At 55.0% G+C, this 22,272-nt stretch overlaps 1 protein-coding gene across 2 annotated transcripts in view; it reads right to left on the bottom strand.

Annotated features, from left to right (window-relative positions):
• Positions 1–81: 81 nt before the first annotated feature.
• MBP (myelin basic protein) overlaps positions 82–22,272 on the bottom strand; it is a 52,513-nt gene continuing 30,322 nt past the window's right edge. The window contains exons 3-7 of one of the 2 annotated variants that reach the window (XM_019643379.1): positions 21,530–21,966; positions 14,718–14,795; positions 2,198–2,305; positions 1,140–1,175; positions 82–752 (exon numbers count right to left, since the gene is read on the bottom strand). In XM_019643379.1, the coding sequence (XP_019498924.1) occupies positions 447–752; positions 1,140–1,175; positions 2,198–2,305; positions 14,718–14,795; positions 21,530–21,966 (965 nt within the window). In that variant the 3' untranslated portion in view covers positions 82–446. The remainder of the gene's footprint in view (positions 753–1,139; positions 1,176–2,197; positions 2,306–14,717; positions 14,796–21,529; positions 21,967–22,272) is intronic. The other variant, XM_019643380.1, reaches the window with a different exon arrangement.

The following is a 22,272-nucleotide window of genomic DNA, read 5'->3' as shown; positions in this document are numbered from 1 at the left end:
AAGAGAAACATTTAAAAACACTACCATATATAATAGCGATGCTTCCCTTTCGTTCTGAAATTATACTTTTTATAAAATAAGAGCCGTAGCTAATACTTGCTAGTAACTGAGGTCTGTAAGTTTGATTAGAATACACTGGTAGGCCTTTTAAGCTGGCTCAGACACCAAATTCCACTCATACCTAGAAAGGGAACAAAGTGCCTTCTTAAATCTTCATGAAAACTTTGTTCTCAGGATTCAAAAGCCTGAAATTCCTAAGGTTTTCCCGGATGGCGGGCTGGCGAAGCTTCCGTTACCACTAACACGGGAACCAAGCCCAACGCTTCTGCGTTGGTTAGGCCGCCATGAGCCGAATGAGCGGTGCGAGCGCCTTCTCCTCTCAGCTCATCGTCGTCCTCAACAAAAAGTCACCCTCTGGCGGTGGCGCTGGCCATGTCGGGGGTCAGTCAGCCCCAGGCCCACATGTGTAGGGAGGAAATTGGGGGTTTCCTCAAACATAGTCCGGCTGGGGAGCCCTTGGGCAGGGGTGCTGCTGGGGGGCAGGGGAGAAGCGGGGCAAGGAGGCCGGAAGGGAGGACCTGGCACGTGGCACCCCTCTTTTTCCCTGGAGGAGAAAGCGGCAGGCAGCTGCGGGAAAGCCAGGCTTGGCGGGAGAGGAGGTTGGGGGGCCAGAGGGCCAGAGAGGGGGGAAGCCACGTGAACAGGCGTTTGTCACCTACCCAGCTAAATCTGCTCAGGGACAATCCTCGCCCCTGGATAAGGAAAAGAAAGAAAGAAGGACATTGTGATCAGTGCAGAAAACAGTTCTTGTAATAAAGAAGAAACAGCCCAAACAGTCTATGCCGAGGCGGTAGGTGAGTTTCGTCACACGAGCCCTTTCCAAGGGGTGGCGGTGGCCACCGCGCTCCTGGCGCAGATTTCCCATCGGGCTTTAGAGGGAAGGCACGCGGGGGTCCATGAGCTCTGCCTGCAGCCGTGGCGGGGGGGGGGCGCCCTGCACCTCTTGGCCTGTCCACTTGGGGTCCACGTGATAAAACACTGTGGGACCAAGTCAGGTAGCCGAGAGTGCACCCCTCTTTTTGGTACATCTCAGGTCTATAAATAAAGTGATGATTAATCCAGACATTCGGAGGTCTTACCTTTCCTTGCGACGGAGGAGGTGTGCGAGGTGTCACCTGCAAAGACACAGGACGGTGAGCGGTGGGGGGGTCTCCCTCCATCAGAGCAGCCCTGCCCCTCCCTCTTCATGAAGGTCCTGGCTGCTGCCAGGCAGCTCAGTTGTGCCGAGAGCGTCGAGTGCCTACCAGGCGTCGGGACTGCCCACGCCCCTGGCTCCCATCTGTACCCCCGCCCACTGAGAAACGTAGGCCCTGGGGATCCGAACACAGCCATTTCTACTCAGATCTTCCAGAACACTCCGAAAATGTTTGCGAAACTCATCAAAAGGCTCTACAGCTAGGGAACCAATCCCTCTTGGTGTGTGTCCTTGTGAAAACACCCGTTGCACGCTGGAGGAGCCCGTGAACTTCACCTCACCGTGGCCCTTTTCTCGGGTGGGAAGTAAAGTGTCCCCTGATAGGCCGAGCTTCAAAACAATGCCCTCAGGTCTGTGGTTCCTAAAAGTCACTTGTCAACGTGGAAACTATCGTCTTACAATGTCAGCTGAACAGAAAGTGTATTACGAGAAGCCTGCGGTTTGGCTTTTGTTTTGAAGACCTTCGCAGCACCTTATTGTTAGCGCAAGTCCACAGCTGCCATTATGCGTCACTCTCTGTCATAAGTCTAAGGATTTTGACAAAGGTATGAGGTGTATCCACCACCACTATATCCCACAGAGGACTTCTGCTGCCCTCAATGTCCTGTGCCCCCCGTTCACCCCCTGATCTTTTCACTGTCTCCATAGTTTGCAAAGCTTCTGGTTTTAAACTGAACTCTCCTAGTAGTTTAGTCTCAAAGGAGTGAGTTCTTTGGCAGAACACAGAGTTCAGTAAGCGACAGGCATAGTTGGGACCTTGGGACCAGGTGCTAAGTCTGAGTTCCCGAGACCAACCCCAACTTGGGGAGGCGGGGGTGTCATCTGGGGAAGTCCCTAACGGGTTAGGGCTCAGAGTCCCCTGGGATTCACTCATGCCCCTCGTGACCGTAGCAGTGGCCAACCCTTCCCCAGCCCGTCGCTCACAGCGTGAGGACCACTCACAATGTTCTTGAAGAAGTGGACTACAGGGTTCTCGTCCTGCGGCCGGCCATGCTGGGACTTCTGGGGCAGGGAGCCGTAGTGGGTGGTTCTTGCCGCATGGTGTGCATCCTGAAAGACAGGTGTAGAGGCCTCAGGATAGGCTGCCCCCCATCCTGGGGCACTGCCTCTCCACCCCATGTGCATCGGATCTCTTTGAATCAGGCCTGATGCCAGGCAGTGCCGTTTCCCGGACTGCTGATTTAGATGAAGGAAAATGCCCAGGGATCACACAAAACAGCCATAGCTGCAGAGGCAGGCCCGCCGGCAGCTTTGGGGGCGCTCAGGTCACAGTGACACAGTCTGCCCAGGTTGGGACGGCCACTTCCGCATCCTGAGCACAGAGGGAAGGACTGTTGGGCTGAGTGCCCACGGCCCGTCCAGGACCAACAGACCCAGAACCGTCCAGGTCAGCACATGGCACGTGGAAGACGGCAAATGAGGGAGAGCAACCCTCGTAGCAAAAACTGACCTCTGAGGGCAGGCAGGGAAGTGCTGTCCTCGCAGCCTCCACGTGTCCCTCCTTGGCTGGCCACTGACTGCATGTGCCACCAGCAGGGGACACAAGGACACCAGGGAAGCGAAGCACGAGGGGACAGAGCTGACCCGCTTCCGTGGAGAAGGGGCTCCATCCTTGGCCCTGACCAGGGCCTGCGTGGGACACGGGAGGGGCCCGGAACTGCCTTGGGGGTGTCCTCCCTGCTGTGTCACTGCTGTTTCTCGTTGCAAAAATGCGTCATGACTTTTCCGACAACCCAATAGTACACTGTCCTTGGTGTTTACGAACCATTTTTCTGCGAGCCATGTACTGCTTCTGAGTCCTAGAAGCACCACATACCTTTAACTCACCCATCTTGTGGTTCAACGAAAAAAATGTGTTAAACTTTACAAGGTGGTTTGGGAAGAAATGAATGTTTAGTCATATCACACAGGTCTCCCGTCATGAGAACTTATTTATGTTGTGAGATATTAATGAAGTGTTATGTAGATAATAATAAGTTTCACTTGTGAATTATGCATGCCTGCTTTGAACGCTAAGAAAAACCATATATATTTTTTGTGATGTTTATAACGAATGTGTCAGTCACCAATCTTCTGAGGGAAAAGGAATCTAAGTCTTTTAAGCAATACATGAAGTTGGTAGGTTGCATTTTAGCTCTTGAAGCTACCGCATCAGGGGCCAGAACTGTTCACGCCAAGCTGACTGGCCTCTCCACGGCGTTCAGTGCAGAATTAAGCATGAAACGAGCATGGACGTTGTCGGGTTCACGAGTAGTCATTTAGATCACTGTTAACACAGAGCCTAACGCATGGATCTTAGGTAAATAGAACAATTATTACAGAGTCACGCGATTGTTTTGTTGGGGTGCAACGAAATAGGACTGAAACGGACTTTGACGTGAACTTTTTGGGCTATAAATTATCAGTGGCACAGATAATTGGATGTTGTCACATAGTTATAACTGTTCTGTTATAGTATAGTTGAAATGGTCTGTTACTTAAAGGACATTGAGTCAATCACATTTCTATGCACTAAAATGAACAGTTAAAAAGAGAAACATTTAAAAACACTACCATATATAATAGCATCAAAGCAACAAAGTATGAGCTGTAAATATAACAAAACAGGGGTGGAGTCTCTATGCTAAAAAACGCTGGTGGAAGAATTCAAGTGGAGAGACGTACGGAATTCATGGGCGGAAGAGTCAGCAGAGTGAAAGTGCCAGTTCTCCCCAAACTGATCGACAGACTTAATGCTGCTCCAATCGAAATGCCAGCAAGCTTTTGTTTAGATACAAAGTGATTCTACAACCATAGAGAAACGCAAAGGAATCAAAATAGGCCAATGACTGTGAAAAAGAAGGATAAATGAAGGAATTCCATCAGCTGATGTTACAGTTTCCTGCACAGTTATAGTGATGAAACCATGCGGCATCGAGGGAGGGAAGCAGCGAGTCCAGAAACAGGCCCACGCAAGTGCGACCAACTGGCCTTTGATGAAGGTGCAAAGACAATTCAGCGGAGAAAGGGTCGGCTTTCCCACAGATGGTACTGAAACAATTGGACATTCCTTTCCAGAAAAATGGACCGCAACCCCAAAGTCACACCTCGTACAAAAATTGACTCAAAATAGATCACAGATTTCTAGCCACAATGTAAAACTATACAATTTTAGAAGAAAAGTTAGGAGGGCACCTTCATGACCTGAGGCCTGACACCAAAAACATGACCCACAAAAGAAAAAATTGGTAAATTGGACTTCATCAGAATTTAAAGTTTGTTTTGCAAAGGACACTGTTCAGAGAATAAAAGGACAAGCTACAGAATGAGAGAAAATATTTGCAAATCACATATATGACAAAGGACTTGAAGCCAGAATAAGTAAAGAACTCTCAAAGCTCAATGGGTAGGAAAAAAAAAAAGCCCAGTGAAGAAATGGACAAAACACTTGAATAAACGCTTCATCAAAGAGAATGGGCAAGTAAGCACATGAAGTGGTGCTCAGCATCCTGAGCCATCAGGAAGACAGAGAATGGGACAGTCAGTCTGAGACACAGTTAGGCGTTTCTCATAAAGTTGGTTAGATATTCACCATAGGACCCAGCAACCCTACTTCCTGCTTTTAATGATAGAAGAAAAGTCACATACTTTGGCAAGTGGCTTTTATAACAAATATCTTAGCAATTTTTTGAGGGAAAAGTAATTTAAATTTTAAGTGAAAACTTAGGCTTATCAGAGAACATGTGCATGAGTGTTTATCGCATTCCACGCAGGGGGATGCTACTCACTCAGCAATAAAAAGGAACAAACTTGATGCGTCAACAACTTAGTGGCATCTCCACGGCCTTGACTGAGGGACAGAAGGCTTTCTAGAAGGGTTTCATTGGAGCCGCCTCATTTACATGCCATTCCCCAAATGATTAAGCCATAGTGAGGGGACCAAAGTGGTGGTTGCCAGGGGTGGCGAGAGGGAGGGCTTGGGGGAGGAGTCCTTATTGTGGCAGCTGCTACAAGAACCTATACATGTATTCAAACTCACCGAACTGTACAGCAAAAACAAGCCAACGTTACTGTGTGTTAATGTATTAAAATACAGTAAAATAAAAAGGCCATTTCACATAGTCCAGCGTTGTGCAGGCAGTGACATCTTTGCACGAGTTTCCTACCTGGACACCTCTGCATAGGTAAGGCTGGTCTCCCTCTAAACGCATGCCTGTCATTCGCATCTCGGACACCCAACCCTGTGTGACGTGAGCTAGCCACTCTGTGTGCTGGGGCTCCTGTCTCCTCATGTGTGAAAGGACGTGGCTGAAACAGACTTGCTGAGAAAGTCTCAGCTCTACAATGTTGCTAAGGGGCCACCTGTGAGTAGCAGCCAAGAAAAGAAGGTATCGGTCCAGTGTGGTTATAACTCAGGTCGTTTCCTAGGACGCTGGGCCTGGGGTTTGAGCTGTTTGTTTACTTGTCACTGAAGAGCTTTCGTGGGGGGCATGGGAGGAAAAGCCACGCCTCACGCCTCGGCGGCCAGGGCGAGACACCCTCCCACAGTGGCAGGAGGGGCTGCTGTGTCTGGGTCACCCTGAGACGTTTCTTACTGTGGCAAACACAAGCACATACAAGTTACTATGTTCACCGTTTCTAAGGACACAGTGAAGCGGCATTTGGTAGTCACAGGGTCGTGCCACCGTCACCACCGGCCGTCTCCAGGACTCTGTCATCTTCCCAAATGACACTCTGTCCCCATTAAACAATAGCTCCCTGTCCCCCAGCCCTGGCACTGTCTACTTTCTGTGTCTATGACTGACTCCTCCAGGGACCTCCCATAAGTGGAGTCACACAGGGTATGTCCTCCTGTGCCTGGTTTCCTTCACTCAGCATCATACGTGGTACGTGTGTCAGGACGCCCTTCCTCTAAGGCTGGCTCGTGCTCCATTGTGCATTCAGTACATTTGCATGTCACTCGTCTGTTGATGGACAGTGGGTTGTTTCCACCATTGGCTACTGTGCCGTCACCTGGTCCGGCCCAGCCCAGCCCCTGCTGATCTGATCCAATCTGGCCATGTTTCCGCAGCCACTGACACCTGGCAGAGGAGTGCCGAGACCCCCTCTCTCCTTCCCCCAACAGCCCAGACTGAAACTGGCTGGCAGTGAGACTTTGAACAGATGCCGGTGCCCACCATGGCACTGGTGCCACTGTGAAGGCCCAGCTGCACTGAGATGAGAGGTCCACACACAACTCAGGGGTTGGGGGAGCCCTCTTCTCGGACGATGGCCGGTCAGTCCATCACGTGTCTGGGCTGGATGGTCAGCTCATGGTCAGAGCAGGGCCAGCCTGTGCCCAGGTAGTGGAGGAGCCCTGGGCAGCCCTGGCGAGGTACTTTATAAATGGTGAGTTTGGGCTTATTTGTTGTATGTTATGATTTATGGGGATTGGGTGTCATTTCCTCATGCCTCACTGTAAACCAGGTGACCCGTTTCCTGGGCTGGGGGGGGGGCGCTGTACCTGGAGGAGGAGAAAAGATGGAAGACAGGGGAGGTTCCGGGGCGCAGGTGACCTCGAGGGCCTCGCAGTCCTGCTGGGTCAGCCCCCGTGGGAAGGCACGGGGGTGCGAGCGAAGGGCGGCCGGGGGGTGTCCTGCTAAACCCTCGGGCCTCGGGCCACTCACTGGACTCGGCGGCCTCGCTTCGGTCCCTCCACATCCTCAGCTGCTGGCCGCTTCAGAAATGCTTGTGACACACAAGGTCCCTTACGGAGGCCACTGAACTCAGGCTCCCTAATGAGGGAGGGCTTTTGTGGCTTAGTTAGTTTTAAACACACATGTTTGGCAATTCTCTGATGAAGCACTTTTTAACTGTGTTCTCTGAGGTTTAAAAAAAGCCGAACCTGTCAACATTTTACGGCCATCTGCAGAGACTGGTGTCCCCCTGTCCATGTCTGTCCCGTTCCAAGCAGCTTTTCACTCTGCTGGTGATCAAAAGACAAAGAAGGAAACCGAGGGTCGGCTGCAGCAGCATCTGAGAGCAGGGCCCAAGCCATCGGAGCCTGAACCAGGGCCGGGAACGTGGGGAGCCCCCTGTGTCCACCGGTCCCCACACAGGTGAGGCCGTCCAACATAGGGACCTGAATGTTTGGGATGAGTAAAAATTTGAAGAAAAAAAAATCATACATACGCATTATATAAAGATGTCAAGTAAAATGTAAAAACCTGCAGAGGAAATCCTGCCCCCCCCCGGAGGGCCTGTGCACCTTCCGAGGACCCACCTCTGCAGCCACAGAGGACCCTGCAGGCGCCCTGCTCACGGGACACCGCGCGTCCTTCTCAACAAGCGTCACCTGCTCGCATCGGTACAGGTTTGCATCGTGATGAGCCAAACAGCTGCTTGATGGCAGGTGAAATCACATTACGCTGAAAAGTCGCACACCGCGGGAGGACGGCCGCGGGGTGAAGGACAACCACTGCATCTGCTTTTGAGGCGCATCGCGGTGCCCCCTCCGCCACGTCTCCCCGGCCGCTCTCCCTGCGCCTGTGACGACGGCCGCCGCCAGCAGGGGGCGCGCGTGCACCGGGCTCGGGCCGGGCCGCCGATGCTCCGAAAACCTCAGGCAGGTTTCCACCTGCGCTCCCGTTTGCAGCGGAGCTGGGAGGTTGGAAGCAGGCCGCGCTCGTTAACGCTTTACGGTCACCTGGGAGGTAATGGCAGCGTATTCCGCCCGCACAGCTGAGGGCCATGAGTGCCACCCCGGGCAGCGAGCCGCTCCCCAGTGACCAGAGGGGCCGCTGTGTGGAAACGGCCCGGCGGCTGCACCACCGGCTGCACTCGGGTTCGCCCGGGGGCGAGCCCTGCGGTCTCCCCGCTCTGAAGAAAATGCGCATCCTGGAAACCTTCACATTCGCTGTGCCTCGGGAGTGCGCTGGCGGAGAGAGAAGGGTCCTGGCTCCATCTGCACCCCGGGCCTGAGAGAGGAACTTCCGCTCTTCCTGAACCCCCTTCCGGAGGTCAGGGACTGGAATCCCGGGGAGCCCTTGGCTCCGGGAAGTACCCCGCTGTGCTCACCGCGCAGGGGCACAGCCCCTCCCCTGTCACCGCAGGCTCTCCGTTTGTTTGCTTGTGTCCCTGGATGAGTGACATTGGGTGGGTGCGAAGGAGAAGCCTCCAGAATAAGTCATCAGACACGTGAGCACGAACACTGTCCCTGGGGGAGTGTCCTGTGGACACTGGTGGCTTATAATGCTCGCGTGGACAGGCCTGAGGTAAGATGACTGGGACCCGAACTCCGGAACCTGGTCTACACTTGCCCTAAATGACAAGCACGTCCGCGAGGATGCGATGACTTGAGGTCCGCTGCAACAGCAGGGCCTCTTTCAGATGTCATGCGGTGTGCTCGGGCTCCCTTCAGGTCACCTGCATGAACGGACGGTGCATTCTGACCCTCCACTTTCACTGTCTCACTGTGCGCCTTTGGGGAGCTTGGTCCCACAAATCGACGTGCATGTGACCAGGAGCGTAGGTGGTCCCTGCCCCATCTTCTACGTGATGGAGACAGGCTGAGCTCTCTATGGAATGTCCAGTTGGGAACCTCTGCCCTTCTATAAGCTTGACATCGAGCACCGTCACAGACGTCGCCTAGGTAGCTGTCCCTCACACCGCCTTTCTGTCCCTCCCCCAACCGCTGGCCCTGGGTCTGTTAGCACAGAGCCCCCCAAGGTGCCCCGATACATCCCATCAGTGCTGGTCATTGGACTTCAGCAAACACCTCGTCTTGTGAGAGAGAGTTGAGGCCCCCTCATTCTGTTTTGTTCATGTGATTAAAACCCACCCACCCACCCGCCAGCCGACAAACACACATATCTCTGCTGCTATTCCTTTAATTTACAGGTGGGATGCGACAGAATTTTGCAAACAGCTCCAAAGTGGCGTTCAGGACATTCACCCTTCATTTAGGTAGTCTCCCCAGGGCTCTTGACAGGGAGGAAGTAAAGGATGTGCATTTTGCTTTTCCCCCCAGAGAGAGCTTTGATGTTGTGGCCCCCTCAGAAACGCAGGTCCAAGCGCTGAGGTGCTTAGTCTGTTCGCCCCATTTCAAAGCACGGAATATACCACAGCCGTCTTTCTCCTGAGCTGCCCAATGCAGCCGCCACCGCAGAGCCAGTTTGGGAGTGTACTTTTTTCTTGTGAAACCAAACAGGCTTGTTCCATATTGCGTTCTGTACCTGTAGGCACCGTGACATGTCATTCGCTATGGGGGCGGATGGTCTCTGCCCTTTTTCTCCTGCTTTGCACTTCTTTCATGGCTTATAAGGCCTTTTAATGCCTCAGAAATCGTGTTGAAACGACTTGGCCTCCTGAAGGAGGCAGCAGCATGAACAGCTGATCCTTCTCTGTCGAGTGACTTTCTACCTTGTGGGCCACCCGGTCTCCACAATACAGCTGGAGAGAGGTGAACAGCTGGCCTCTGTCTGCCCTGCCTCTTTTAAGCCATTGGAAGGAAAGGGCTGTGACATCTTTTTGACCCCATGGCGACTAGCTCAGGTGCAGACTAGGTGCCAGTAAAATTCATATTATCTACTAAGACATGTGTCTCGAAGATCCCAAGTTTGGGGGTGAAAGACACGTGGGTGTGCAGGCTGTTTGAGCTGTAACGTCTCCCTTTCAGGGTCAGTCTATTTACTCCCCGCATGCTGACCCCTCAATGCTCGGGCCATTCTGAGAATCACTGGACACCGCGGGTCTCTCGCCACCATTTGTTTATTTCAGTGTTTCAGAGGAAGCGATTGCACCATTTCTGGTCAAGCAGCTTCGAACATGCCTCAGGAGGGAGTGTTAGGTTTTTCTGGCAAGGTCAGGACATTGTAGATTTCGCAATCTGGAGAGAATTCTGTTCTGTCTGAGTGACATATGCAGTTTGCTCTGTGCTTTTGCCCTTTGCGACTTCCTGAATCATTGACTCAGATGAGTTTAATGAAAGCCGTGGGCCTTTTTTTCTTTCTTTCAAGAAAGCTGTGTAATATTAGAACTGTTCAGGCTTTTCTCTATTGCTGGGAAAATCCACAGGCGAACCTTTGATTTAGATGGAAATTTTAGGTTATCTGGCGGCTGTTCAAATAATACGTTTCTTCTCAGATATTGGAAAATGAGAGTGCTGATGGGTGGGTGTGTGGCTTGCTGGCGATGGTGATTTGTGTGTGTGTCCTGTGTTACTCCTGGTGTCCCGCTCAGGTGGGACTGTTGCTTTGCCCCGTGACTACAAGGACCAGTTTCCAAGTTCGAGAGCTTCTACTGTTAGCAAATTGTGAAGCCTCAGGCAGTGATCAGACGCTGCTGTGTGAGGTGCAGTGGAGACCCGTCTGCCTCTGTCCTCGCCGAGGCGTCACTGAAATGAGGAAACGAAGGCTCCTTGGGTCCTCGGGAGGGTGGCTTTGCCTCCGTGCCGGGGCGATGCAACGGTGGAATCCGAGCCCTTTTGGAAATGACAGAACGAGGTCTCACCTGGGCGCAGAAAAGCAAGGAAGAGGTCAAACATCACAGCCCCGAGCTTCTGCTTGTGAGGTCGGCTTGTGGTGGTCACGTTTGTGTGACCTGGCATTTGATCATAAACAGGAAGAGCTTCTGACACCTGGTGTCCACCTGTGTCCTCCTGCGAAGTGGAGCGGCTGGCGGAGAAGGCTGGGGAGGTGGAGACACTGGAGGCTGCCATCTGATCGGTGAGACGGTCATAAAGCTGGGTGGACGCTTCCCAGTGGGCAGCCCTGTGTCTCCTGTCCGCTGTGGATTAGCAGCCTGGGCGCAGCTGCCCTCACGGCCACTCTGCTGAGGGCTCTCCATTTAGGAGCACGTGACAACAGCAGGGTCTGCAGCACGGCCAGCACGCCGGTCAGATGCAGCCATGTCCGCAGTCCTGGCCTCGGAGAGCCTCAGAGAGCTCACGGCAAAGGGGACGGGTTCACCTTCCCCCCAGGAAAGGCTCATGGCTGCCTGTTTCCCAAACTCAGGGCACCTGGAGCCGGCGGTGAGGGTGAAACTCCAGCCCAGCTCTTCTGGAATGCAGTCTTCCAGACTTCCTGCTCTCTCCTTCCCAAGTGGCCGGAGCAGAACTGGACAGAGCAGACTAGGACGTGGGCCTAAACCACCCTGATTTTTTCCTTTGCTCCCAAGCACCCATTTTTTAAAGATCTCAGTGTGTCTAGAGTGTGCAGAGGACTCTCACATAACGTCAGGTAACTTCACAACCCAGGCGGAGACCAACTCGGCTGGGGGCTGTGTGTCCGACGGGCAGAACGCGATCTAACAGCCTCACACAGGAGGTCAGCTCCTGGTCACTTCTAGCTGGAGCATGCGCTGTTACCACCGGGGTTACAAAGTCTCCCCGAGTATTTCCCACCATTGAATCTGACACTTTCCTTGTGCGGTTGAGGAAACTGAGGCCCGAGAACAGGAATGCCACGGCCCCAAGCCAGAGCGGCTGGGCAGAGGGGACAACGCTCCGCCGGGTCCCAGCCGGTCTGTGCAGGACAGCTGGGCGGCCGCTGGGTGAGACCCAGCTCGCGAAGGCCAAGGGCGCAGAGTCTTTGCGGATTTTTGTGGGTCAGCAAGGTGCCTGCCGGGCGTGGTGGGGCAGGGGCGCACGCTGCTGCGGCCTCACGGGCGGCCAAGGGGTTCCCGGCAGATGGAGGGCGCAGCGCAGGGCCCTGTGATCAGACCTGCGCCATGGAGTTCCGAGTCCTATCACGCTTCCCACGTTGCGACCGATGAATCAGAAGTGGGGAGACTGTCATGGGGCAAACTCTGTGGGCGCTCTCCGCCTCAGGTGTCCGCACAGCGCCCTCCCCAGGCAGGTGGGGACCCGAACATGCCTGGGGCCGCAGGGGCAGAAGGGACTCTTAAAGGGAACCAGTATGAGTGGTTTGCAGGAAACGGGGAGTGCAGGCTTTCGTCTTGGTGCTGGGGTCCCTCTCCAGGGGCCCAGCCCAGGCAGGATGCGGGGTGAACGTGGGAAAGGGTGGACCCTGTGCAGGCCCCACCCCAGACGCCCAGCAGGTGCTCCGGGGGCCCAGCGAGGATGACATGGGCCTTGGCAAGGCGCCAAGACGAAGCGGAAGCGAAAAGGTTTGGCCTGTTTTCCTATGGAGTGGCCGTCTTGGCACGTTTTCCTCCTCCTGATGTCTCCTTTGGAATTCCTGCTTTTCCGTCATCGGATGTTTCATTCGTCCACTTGTGCTCCGGCCTCTGCACCTTCCACAGTCACGGTACAGCCCCAGGAGAACCGAGCCCCGTGCGGGTCCGGGACAGGCGCTGGGTCTCCTGGATGAAAGGGTTCCTGGGGGCGCTGAGCTTGGAGAGCATTTGTTCTGATTTCCCGGCGGGGGGTCTTTCCCCACCCTTCCTGGTGTATTTGCACAGAGAGGCAGAGAGGCAGAGAGGGGGAGGAATGTTCAGGAAGGCCAGGGACGGACGTCAGTGCGCCATGGCGCGTCCACACCTTCGGGTTCCGAGCCACGTGCCTCGGGACCATGTGTATTTTAAAACCATTTAGTGCCACCTGGCCCCTTGCAGTCCTTCCGCCGTGGCTGGTGCTGTTAAGTCTGCTCTCGGATAAACACAGCCGCTGTTGTGAAATATCAAGGGTTCCCAAAGTGCTGGAGGAAAACATTCAAAATAGGAAAAGCCGTTTCTCGGGGAGACGAGCCGGTGCTGGGCTGCTGGGAACTCGCGTTTGGGCGGGAATGGGGTGTCCGCGCATGAAACTGAAGTGCAGAGGACTCGCCCACGGCGCACAGACGTCGGCCTGCGGTGAGGATGCGGGGCCGCGGCGCTGCTCTTCCTCCCAGATGCTTTAAGAGAAGAACGAAGCATCGGGGGAAGGCGTCTCAGTGTCACTTGAACGCCGGCGCCCGGGCTGCTCGCCCTCCTCTGGCTGGGATTTCTGGCGGCTTCTCGGCCTCTCCGTGGGGGGCTCTGCTTCCTGGTGGCATCTTGTCTCCAGTGGAGGGCCAGATGGGGCAGGGGGCGTCCAGGTGGCTCGGGGCAAAGGGTCCACTTCCGGGGCTTCGCAACCAGAGCTTTGTCTGGCCTCGGCCTCCCCGCCCCTTGTGCATGGCGGGTGTTGCAGGGCGAAAATGCCAGGAAGGCATTTGGTGCCACAGTCCGGGCTTCATCTGGACGAGGCCTGAGTGCCCCAGGGTGGCTGGGGCCCCACCGACTCGCTGGGAGCATGCTGTCCAACCCCACCGGATGGAGACCCACGCCCCCACGGGTGCTTCATGGGCAAGTCCTTCCAGTAAACCCAGCAAACCACAGGCACCACGCCGGTGTCAGGTGTCACGGTCTGGGGCTGGCAGGGGGCCCCCCTCCCACCCCCAGGGCAGGGTCCCAGGAGATGCAGACACATCCTGCCCCAGGACCCTCTTCCTGAACCAGCCACCCTGCCCGGGGAATGGCTGCCAGGGAGCTGCCGGCTTCCCCTTGTCTCTCTCTCACAGACTCTCCTTCAACACGGGTGCAGCCCCCTCTGAAACCAGCACCTAGGAGAGCACTTCGCAGGGGTGGGGCGTGTTGCGAGGCCCCTCCCAGCCACACCGGGAGGGGACAGCTGGTGCGCCTCCTGCGGTCTCCCTCCTTGTAAACATAGGTGCTTCCCTCCTTTAGAGCAAGGTTCCCCAGGCTCGGCCGCCTGGCCCCCTCCCACACTTGGGCTCTTGTCAGAACAGTGAGCGCCGTTTTCCACCTTGTGTGTTCTCCAGGTTAAAAGAAAAGCCAGGTGGCCAGGTGCAGCGCCTGCTGTCATCTGGAAGTGCCTTCAGTGACAGGAGCTTGTGTGTTGGCTGCCCGCTGCACATAAGCCTCCTCTGGGTCACCTGTCCCCTTTCCTCCCTGCTGTTCACAGTCACTCCATGTCCCCAGCGCTCTGAGCAGCAGCCACCACCACACCCAGAGGCGGAGGGCTGATGACAGTGCTTGTCCTCCAGCCCGAGGGACCTCAGCCGAGCTCAGATGAGCACAGCAGCTGTGGCCGACTTCCCGAGGGCATGTGTTGTGTAAGAGTTTAATTCAACTAATAGTTAGTGAGCGCCCAGTATCTGTTACGCACTGGTTTTCTCAGCAGCTGTGAACACAGGCGGGTCAGTGCATGGTCGCAGGCCACCTCTTGGCCAGCGCTGCCTCTGCCCTGGCTCTGTGCAATGGCCCTTGGTGAGCTCTCCCCAGGGAGCTTGTCCACTGCCCTGACCCATGCGGGACCCGCCGAGGACCCAAGCGGCTCCTACGCCTCCGAGGACGGCCTCTGCCTTCACACAGTGTCTTTTGCTGGCTTTCCATGGGATGCCAACCCCACTGGCTCTGCCAACGTGACTTACAAACGCCACTGACGACCTGCTGTGCCCCTGGATAGGGACGCGCCCAGACGCTGCCTACCGATGGGGACAGCGGCGGGAACACGGCTCACAGTGTGGCCGCCGGAGGGGCTGGAGGTGGACGCACGTCTTACCTTGTACATGTTGCACAGCCCGGGCTGGCTGCGGGCATGAGGGGAGAGAGGGTTCCTGCTCTGCTTGAGCCAGGGTACCTGCCAGAGGGACACAGAGTGGCCGTTTGAGTCCATGCGGGCACGCTGGCACAGCCCCACGTCCTCCAGCAGCACCCTCTCCTGAGTGTGCTTGGCAAGACCCACACAGCAAGGAGGGGCAGTTGGGGGTGACGATTAGAGGACCAGGGGCATGAAGATGGAAGGACGATGGACAGTGAGAGGCGGGGACAAGGGACTCAGGGAAGGAGGGGGCGGGCCCCAGCCCCAGGGTCTCCAGGGCGGTGGTAGGTCAGAAAAGGAACAGGAGGAAAGATTCAGGGGAAAATCCTGCCCTTCAGAGCCCCTTCTGCGCCCTGTACCTCATGATGGGACCCCATTTCTTACAATGGTAGCAGGCAGCAGACACGGGGGGTCTCTAGGGAACAAGTAAAGACAGCCTCTCCCAGCCAGTGCAAGTGCTGAGGGCGTTCGGAAGTCTAAAACAGGCAGCGCAACGCTACGTCCAGCTTATCTGCAATTTTACGTTTTTCTTCTCTGGCATGCGTGTTAGCTTCCATACTGGACTCACAAGTGGAAGTCACCTCCCTGTCACGGTTGACGGTGGCTGTCACTGTTGGACCTTTTCAATGTGCCACAGAGCACAGGAGGCTCTTTTTAAGAGCAGCATTGTGCCCAGGGTCACTCTGTCAACCACGGGGCTCTGTTTTGTCACGGACACGCTTTCCTGTAGTTGGTGAAGGCCAGGGGCCTAACACTGACAGGACTTCATATGCCTTCACCTGAGCTGAGCACCGGCCGTAACTTGATCGCCATAAATCTTCCTAAATCGTATTTGCTGCTGGTTTAGTGTATTCCCTCTTCTATCAGCTGTAAGACAGGCCCTGCCACACCACCCAGCTTTGGGCGATGTGCTTGAGACTATTATTACAGGACCAAGGCAAATGGTCTCCTTGACTGTTCCCAGCAAAACGGGGTGTGGGGGGGAGGGGAGGATGTGAGAGGAGGGGAAAGGCTTGCCGTGGGCAAGAGAAACAAGTAACAGAACAGGTTTCAAGAGAGGCCATATCTTGGCCACGGGTGAAGTGGCGTTTTAGAAAACAGGTCAGCTGCTGGTCATTCTAGGAAATAAACGGTAGTGATGACACAGTAGGAAAATGTGACTGCGTTTCAGATATCCTGTAAAGCGCGCAGATTGGGTGAGCAGAGGCAAATTCACAGTGCTGGGAGCTCCCGGGAGTGAGGCGACCGGCCACTCGGGTCAAGGTAGGTGGGTGCACGAGCCTGTGGTCGTGTCTGCCGTGGGAAGGCCTGGCTGTCCCCAAAGGACCTCGGAAGGTGGGGTACGGACGGCCACATCCATGGTATGCCCTTGGTCAAAAGGCAAAGAATGATTTCTAATTAGTTTTCCTCTATTTAAGGCAGACTGCCTCCTTAGTGGGCAGGAGCGTGTCCTTGAGACACTGTCGGGCTGTGCTGGGGCTAAGCGCCCCCAATGTCACGTCCTACGTGTCTGGCGCTGGCCGTGCAGCGTGGGACGGTCAGGCTGGCCGGTCCCTGGGAGCCGAGCAGCCCGCAGGAGACCTCACGGGCCGCCCGTCCGCCCTGGCATGCCCGGAAGAGGAAGATAGCTTCCTTCACACCCGCGTGAGTGGCAGATGTGCTCAGCAACACCGAGGTGGGGACAGGTGGGGACAGTGCACCCCAACACTGCCGGGGGGATGATGGCGAGCAGCCTCCCATGGAAACCCTGTGTGCCAGGGCCGCGTTTATGGGGACCCCGCAGTAGGGCTTGTTCTCCTCGCCTTTTTCTCGCCTTTTCCTACTTTTTAGAAAGTAGGATGATTTCAGCGCATGTCAGAGTGTGTACGCAGACACAGTGGGAGTCTCTGAGGTAACAGATCACTGCAGACTTCCGCGAGTGGTCCGTGCAGCTCCCAAATGCTGCATCAATGCCTTCGTGATTTCCACGTGAGCGCTGCTGAGCCGTCTGCCCCTAAGATGACACAGTCCCTCAGCTGTCGAGCTAAGCTCTCCATCAGCCCATCAGACCTGCCTGTCACCAAATGGCTGATCCTGTTTAACAAGGGAAACTGATGACGATGGAAAGAAATGCAGTAAAATGGACGTGTGTTTAGAAGGAGCCGGGTTAGGACAGGGTCTGCTGGCAGGATGGGTTGTACGGGGGATGGAAGGCAGGTCAGAATGAGTTACACGCCTTTGCCTTTACGTCCGGTTGTCAGCCCTGAGCTTGCCTGTCAGCGCATAGGCTCGGGCCACTCTCAGAAGACCCTGCCCTCCTGCCCGTCAACTCAGGTGGGGCTCGGATGGGCGGGGTCTTCCGGGCGCTAGTGGCCCAGTAGCTGTTGAGTGCACCATGCCACAGACACACCATGGGACCGAGTGTCTACTTAGTACCCACACCCCATCATGTGCAGGACGGGGCTTCGCAGGAAACATTAAAAACATCACACAGAGCTACACTCATAGTGGACCAGGACACCAACTGGCCGTGGAGAGAAGGGAACAAAATGTCTTTGTGGGGCAAGTGACAAGCCGTGACCTACATGTGCAGGAGCAGGCGCTCGGCCCCCAGACTCACCTGTCGGTGGCTATATCAGGAGGCCACGAAAACACCAGTCGCAAATGCACTTAGTAAGGGAGGGACACAAAAAGGACAACTTAAAAAAAAGTCACATGCAATTAGTACACCGTCCTCAGTCTGTTAAAATGTTTAATAAATGCATGAAAAGGAAGAAATAGATAGAAAGCAAAATTTCATCACAAAATCAAATTGGCATATAATCACCATTAAATACATCAACATAATTTACAAATGTATCATTCATGACAGAGGACTCAGCAAAGTCTCCACCAACACAAGGCATATCCTAAATTTAACTATCGCCTGTTTAAATACAGTGGACGACTGAGAGCATGGGGACCCCAGGAGGACACAGGGACGAGCTGGTAGCTGAGCCACGGAAAACGCCGATCGATCGTTGATCAGGGTAATGGCGTTTCAAAAGGGATTCCTGGAGGACATCTCAAAACGTTTTTGTTTGGGTGTATGAACAAATACACCCACCGCCGCATTTGGCTTCTAGAAAGATCTCTGGCCAGATCTCTGGACAAGTTGACTCACTGGGCGGCTGTCTCTTTGCCCAGGAGACTCAGGCCGAGATTCGATCTGGTTCCAAACCCAGGGCTGGGCTCCTGTGAGCAACAACACTCAGAGCTGAAAGGGCCGAGGGCAGGTCCACTGGCCACTGAGGGGGGCCAGACGCATTGCGGAGTGGACGGCCCCACTCAGACGCGTCCCACCATGTCCTCCTGCTGCCGCCAAATGTCACCACTCCCCAAAGGGTTACAGGACCTGGCTCCACACACAATCAGGATATCATGTTAACAATGATGAATTCAGTTACTGTAGAACTAAAATGTGTTTTAATGAAACTAAAATGCAATGGAGAAAAACCCAGGACACAGAACACGGTGACTAATTTACAAGATTGATCTCACCCAAAGCATTAAGTGACAACAAGGCTCTTTAGCCCACACATCCACGTCAGGCACAGAAGCAACAGGGAACACTGAGGATAGTAGATTATAAATGGTGTTTTGAAGGTAAAGGAAGGAGAGAAAATGAGGTGAAATCGTCAGGACAGAATCTAGCTTTAAAAAGCTCTTTGGAAGTGGACGGGGGAGAGGAGGGTGGTGTGCCCACCTGCGCCCTCACCTGGAAACTGCCCAGTTACGTCTCCGTGTGTGGCTTGGTCATTTTGTAAAACCGCAACACGAGATAGAAAGGGGCAAGCAGGCTTCCGCCGCTAAGGGCTCTTGGCTTCGGCCGTCAGGCCTGAGTAGCCGCAGGTCCCAGTGTTGGCCCAGGAGTGAGGCTGGCAGTGCGGGAATGGGGGACGGTGGCCTCGGACTGCCACCCTTGTCAAACAGCCCGGGTGCATGTGACCTTCCTGCCACGTGCCAGTACGCCACACGTGTCCCCACGGCCGCGGCAGCTGGGAGACCTGGTCCCCGGCGAACAACACAGTCCTTCTTTCCTCACAAAGCATGCGTTCTCTGCGAGTGCGCTTGGCATCCACAGCTCTCAAAAGATTCTGCTGTCTCAGGAATTTATAACGCACTTTCTTTGAATGTCAACTGCCAGCCTCACAGAGGGTGGGCGCTCGGTGCATTCTGAGGACTGGGGGTGGCGGCTGCAGCCCAGGGACCCAGAGCCCCACGTGCTCCCAGGGCAGGGAGGGCAGCAGAGGGGGCCTCCCCCGCAGCGCCAAACAGCCCGTGTCCAGGGGCCATCGCTCCATCCAGCGTTTCGTGATTCTACTAGAAAACCGACTCTAGACAGCTGAGCGGAATAACGGCCTTCCCCAGACACCTGGCAGGAGCAGGCTGCCTCCGGTCCTGTGGGCTCCCTCTCGCACCCTGTGTACCTTAGATGCTGAGCTTAGAAATGGGAAACGTGAAACGGGCTTTCATGGACAATAACCTGACTCTCTCGGTTTCTAGCTTCGATCCAAAGGACCTTTCTGGTGCATAAGACAAAGGTTCTCTAGAGTCATAAACAGAGCAAAGCGGAAACAAAAACAAAACCTAACCCTCAGCAGTCCACACCATGAACATGGCAGGCTGTCTGCCTAGAGCTGTGGGTGTCCTGGGCTGTTTCACGCTCCCCCCCGCAGTGCTGAAAAGCAAACCAACAAAGGATCCACAACACACTGGTGAGCTGAACAGACACTCAACAGCCCTCGCTTCCTGTGGTCAGCAAAGGAGCCGCCCACCATCACCTGTGGCCTGTGTTTCGGATAAACAGCTATTGGCTGTGCTCTGACCCCGGGGGGGCATCAAAGGGCAAGGATGACCATTTAAAAACCTTCTGAGTCAACATTCAGTAGTGATGACAACCGATGCTCCCAAAACTCCCAATCATTTAAACATTGTGCTCATTTTTAGACACCCCGTGAACACGCTTTGATTTCTCTGGATCCTTGATAATCTGGTGACACTGTGTTGCAACGTGGATGGTGCCTGCTGACACTAAAACATTTTCTCTGAAAGTACTGAACAGGATAACAGACTTAAACCAATGAAGGCTGCAGCTACATAAAGGAGCAAAAACACGCATGTCCACTTTGCGATAAAGTCACGATGATTGACATAGATGCTTCCAGGGCTTTATTTCAGCTTAAACCGTGACCACGGCAATGCAGCTCATTTTAAACACACGCTATCCAGCTATTTCATCTTTTCTGCAGTTTCCATGTATTTTTCCTGCTCCTGGGTCAAGCAGAATAGTTTCAGATTTCGAACCTGCGATGCCACAAGCTTATGGGAGGCCAAGCACAAGAGCAGGCGTCACCAGGCGGCCAGGACCTGGGGGCTTTGACGCTGGGCTTGAAAAAGCACCTCAGGTTGAAATGAGCATTCAGTAGATCAGGGTGAGGGAGTGCGGACGGCCCCAACGGGAAGGGACTCCAAGTGCAGACACTGAAGGAACCGACCAGAGGCATTCCATAAGCACTTAAGGGACATCAAGGGTTATCACCAAAAGTCAGGACAGGTGTCCCCATAAGAGGTGCCAACCTGGAGCAGACGCCAAGATGCCACCCACCAGGGCCTGAGACCTCGGTGCACTGTGACACCTGCACAAAAGGCAAAACTGACACTGGGGTTATCCTCCACGGCTTCCACGCCAATCGTTTTAGGCACTGTCATCAGAGACGGAGGCAAGGTGTAGAAACTCCTTAACGCCCTTAACCTTGGGGTTTCCATGATGCTGTGACCCTGAGGGGAACCCCTGCCCACACTTTACTCCAAAGCCTCTTATATTCCCCAAGGCCCCTCAGAGGCAGCACAGTCACAGCCAGAAGAAAGAGCTGCACTTTATGTGATTTGCAAGCACACTCTACGCCGGGGGGGCTGGGGGGTCGAAGGCCCGGGCGGGGGCGCTTTCTGAAAAGCCTCACCTTCCAGAGTCACCAGCCACCCAACACTCCGGGGAGTCATGTGACTCTTGTAACTACTGGAATGCCACTTGGGGGTTATCGCTTTAATGATATACGGGCCACAGATGACTGATTCACAGTCAGCTCCAGAAGACACTTGGAAACTGGCCCACAGTATGGGCGTTTTTTCTTTTGATACATTTTTATCTACAGAACATTTAAATAATTAAACTTCACAGGCTTTGCATTCAAATCAATGGAATCACAAAGGATACAGTTTTGATTCACAAACACACTCACTTATCCTTCCCCTAAACAACTCAGGCAAGAGAGAACATTCGCTCAAGGTGTATTTACATGTTGAGATTGTTCCAAAATCGTCAACTGCATTACTGCTGCAAAGCCCAGGGACCTACAGCACGGGGTCCACAAAATGGGTATCACCCAAATCGTGGGCGGCAGGAGCGCAACCAGCCACAAGCCCCAAGCGTCAGACACGGGAGCCTGAGGACATGGGGCCCTGTCTGTGGTGCCCGCAGCCACGCCACCTGCGGGAGCAGAGGTCAGAGTGCCCCCGGTTCCGCAGCCACATCCTGGTGGCAGCCCCTTGCGGGGAGGACGAGGGGGGTTAAGAGCAAGTAAGGGAAGCAGCAGCCCAGCCCCTCCCAGGCCCGCAAGCATCTCCAGCGAGGACAACGCCCTGGGCAGCTAAGCGGCCGCTCTGCGACTCATCTGTGGCTCAGCTCACCTGCCGACAGACTGTCCTTCCTGCTGCATCTAAGCTAAAGTGCTCCTCTACTCCTCAGAGCTCACCTTGCCTGAGCCCCGCTTGGGCACACCCCTGTCACCTCCAAAGAAGCGCCCGAGGGAGTCCAGGAAGCCGGTGTCTCTGTGCCGAGGGAGGAAGCCGTGCCGCGCGTGGTCCATGGCGCTGGCGGAGGCCAGGTACTTGGATCCGTGCCGCTGGGAGGGTCTTTTCTGTGACGCCATCACATCCAGGCCCTCGGGAGCGGCTGCACTGTCTTCTTGGATGGTCTGGAGTTCGTCTGACTCCGAGGGCCTGTCTTTGAAGGTGTTGTCCTCCCTGCCCGGGGCATCTCGGGAGAAGAGGCGGATCAAGTGGGGGCGGCCCCCGGGGTCAGCTGGGCTGGCGTCTGGCCAGGCATTCTTCGGGTCCGCTGTGCGCTTGGAGTCTGTCACCGCTGTGTCCTGAGAGGGGGTCTCATTGTTCTGCTCCACATCTGCCTCTCCTGCAAACAACAGTGAGATATGAATACGGGCTGTGCAAAACCGCGAGGACAATGCCGCTTTCTTCCAGGGTGGTCAACTGGCCTCCTCCAAACCCACAGCCGGTGCTGCTGCCCTGGGGCGGCGAGGCCGCCCAGACCGACCGGGGCACCGCCGACCTGGGCTGAGTCTCTAGGCTGCAGCTCCGTGTCCCCAGGGCCCAGCAATTGCTACTACTCCAGATTGGGAGCCCCAGACAAGACACAGCACATCCTGCTGCAGCGGCCTGAGCATACAGGGGTCGCGTCCAGTGTCCCCTGGGTGAGGCC

The sequence above is a fragment of the Hipposideros armiger genome, unplaced genomic scaffold (genome assembly GCF_001890085.2).
Source record: "Hipposideros armiger isolate ML-2016 unplaced genomic scaffold, ASM189008v1 scaffold_77, whole genome shotgun sequence".
NCBI lineage: Eukaryota > Metazoa > Chordata > Mammalia > Chiroptera > Hipposideridae > Hipposideros > Hipposideros armiger.
This window is presented reverse-complemented; position numbering and strand designations above follow the sequence as displayed.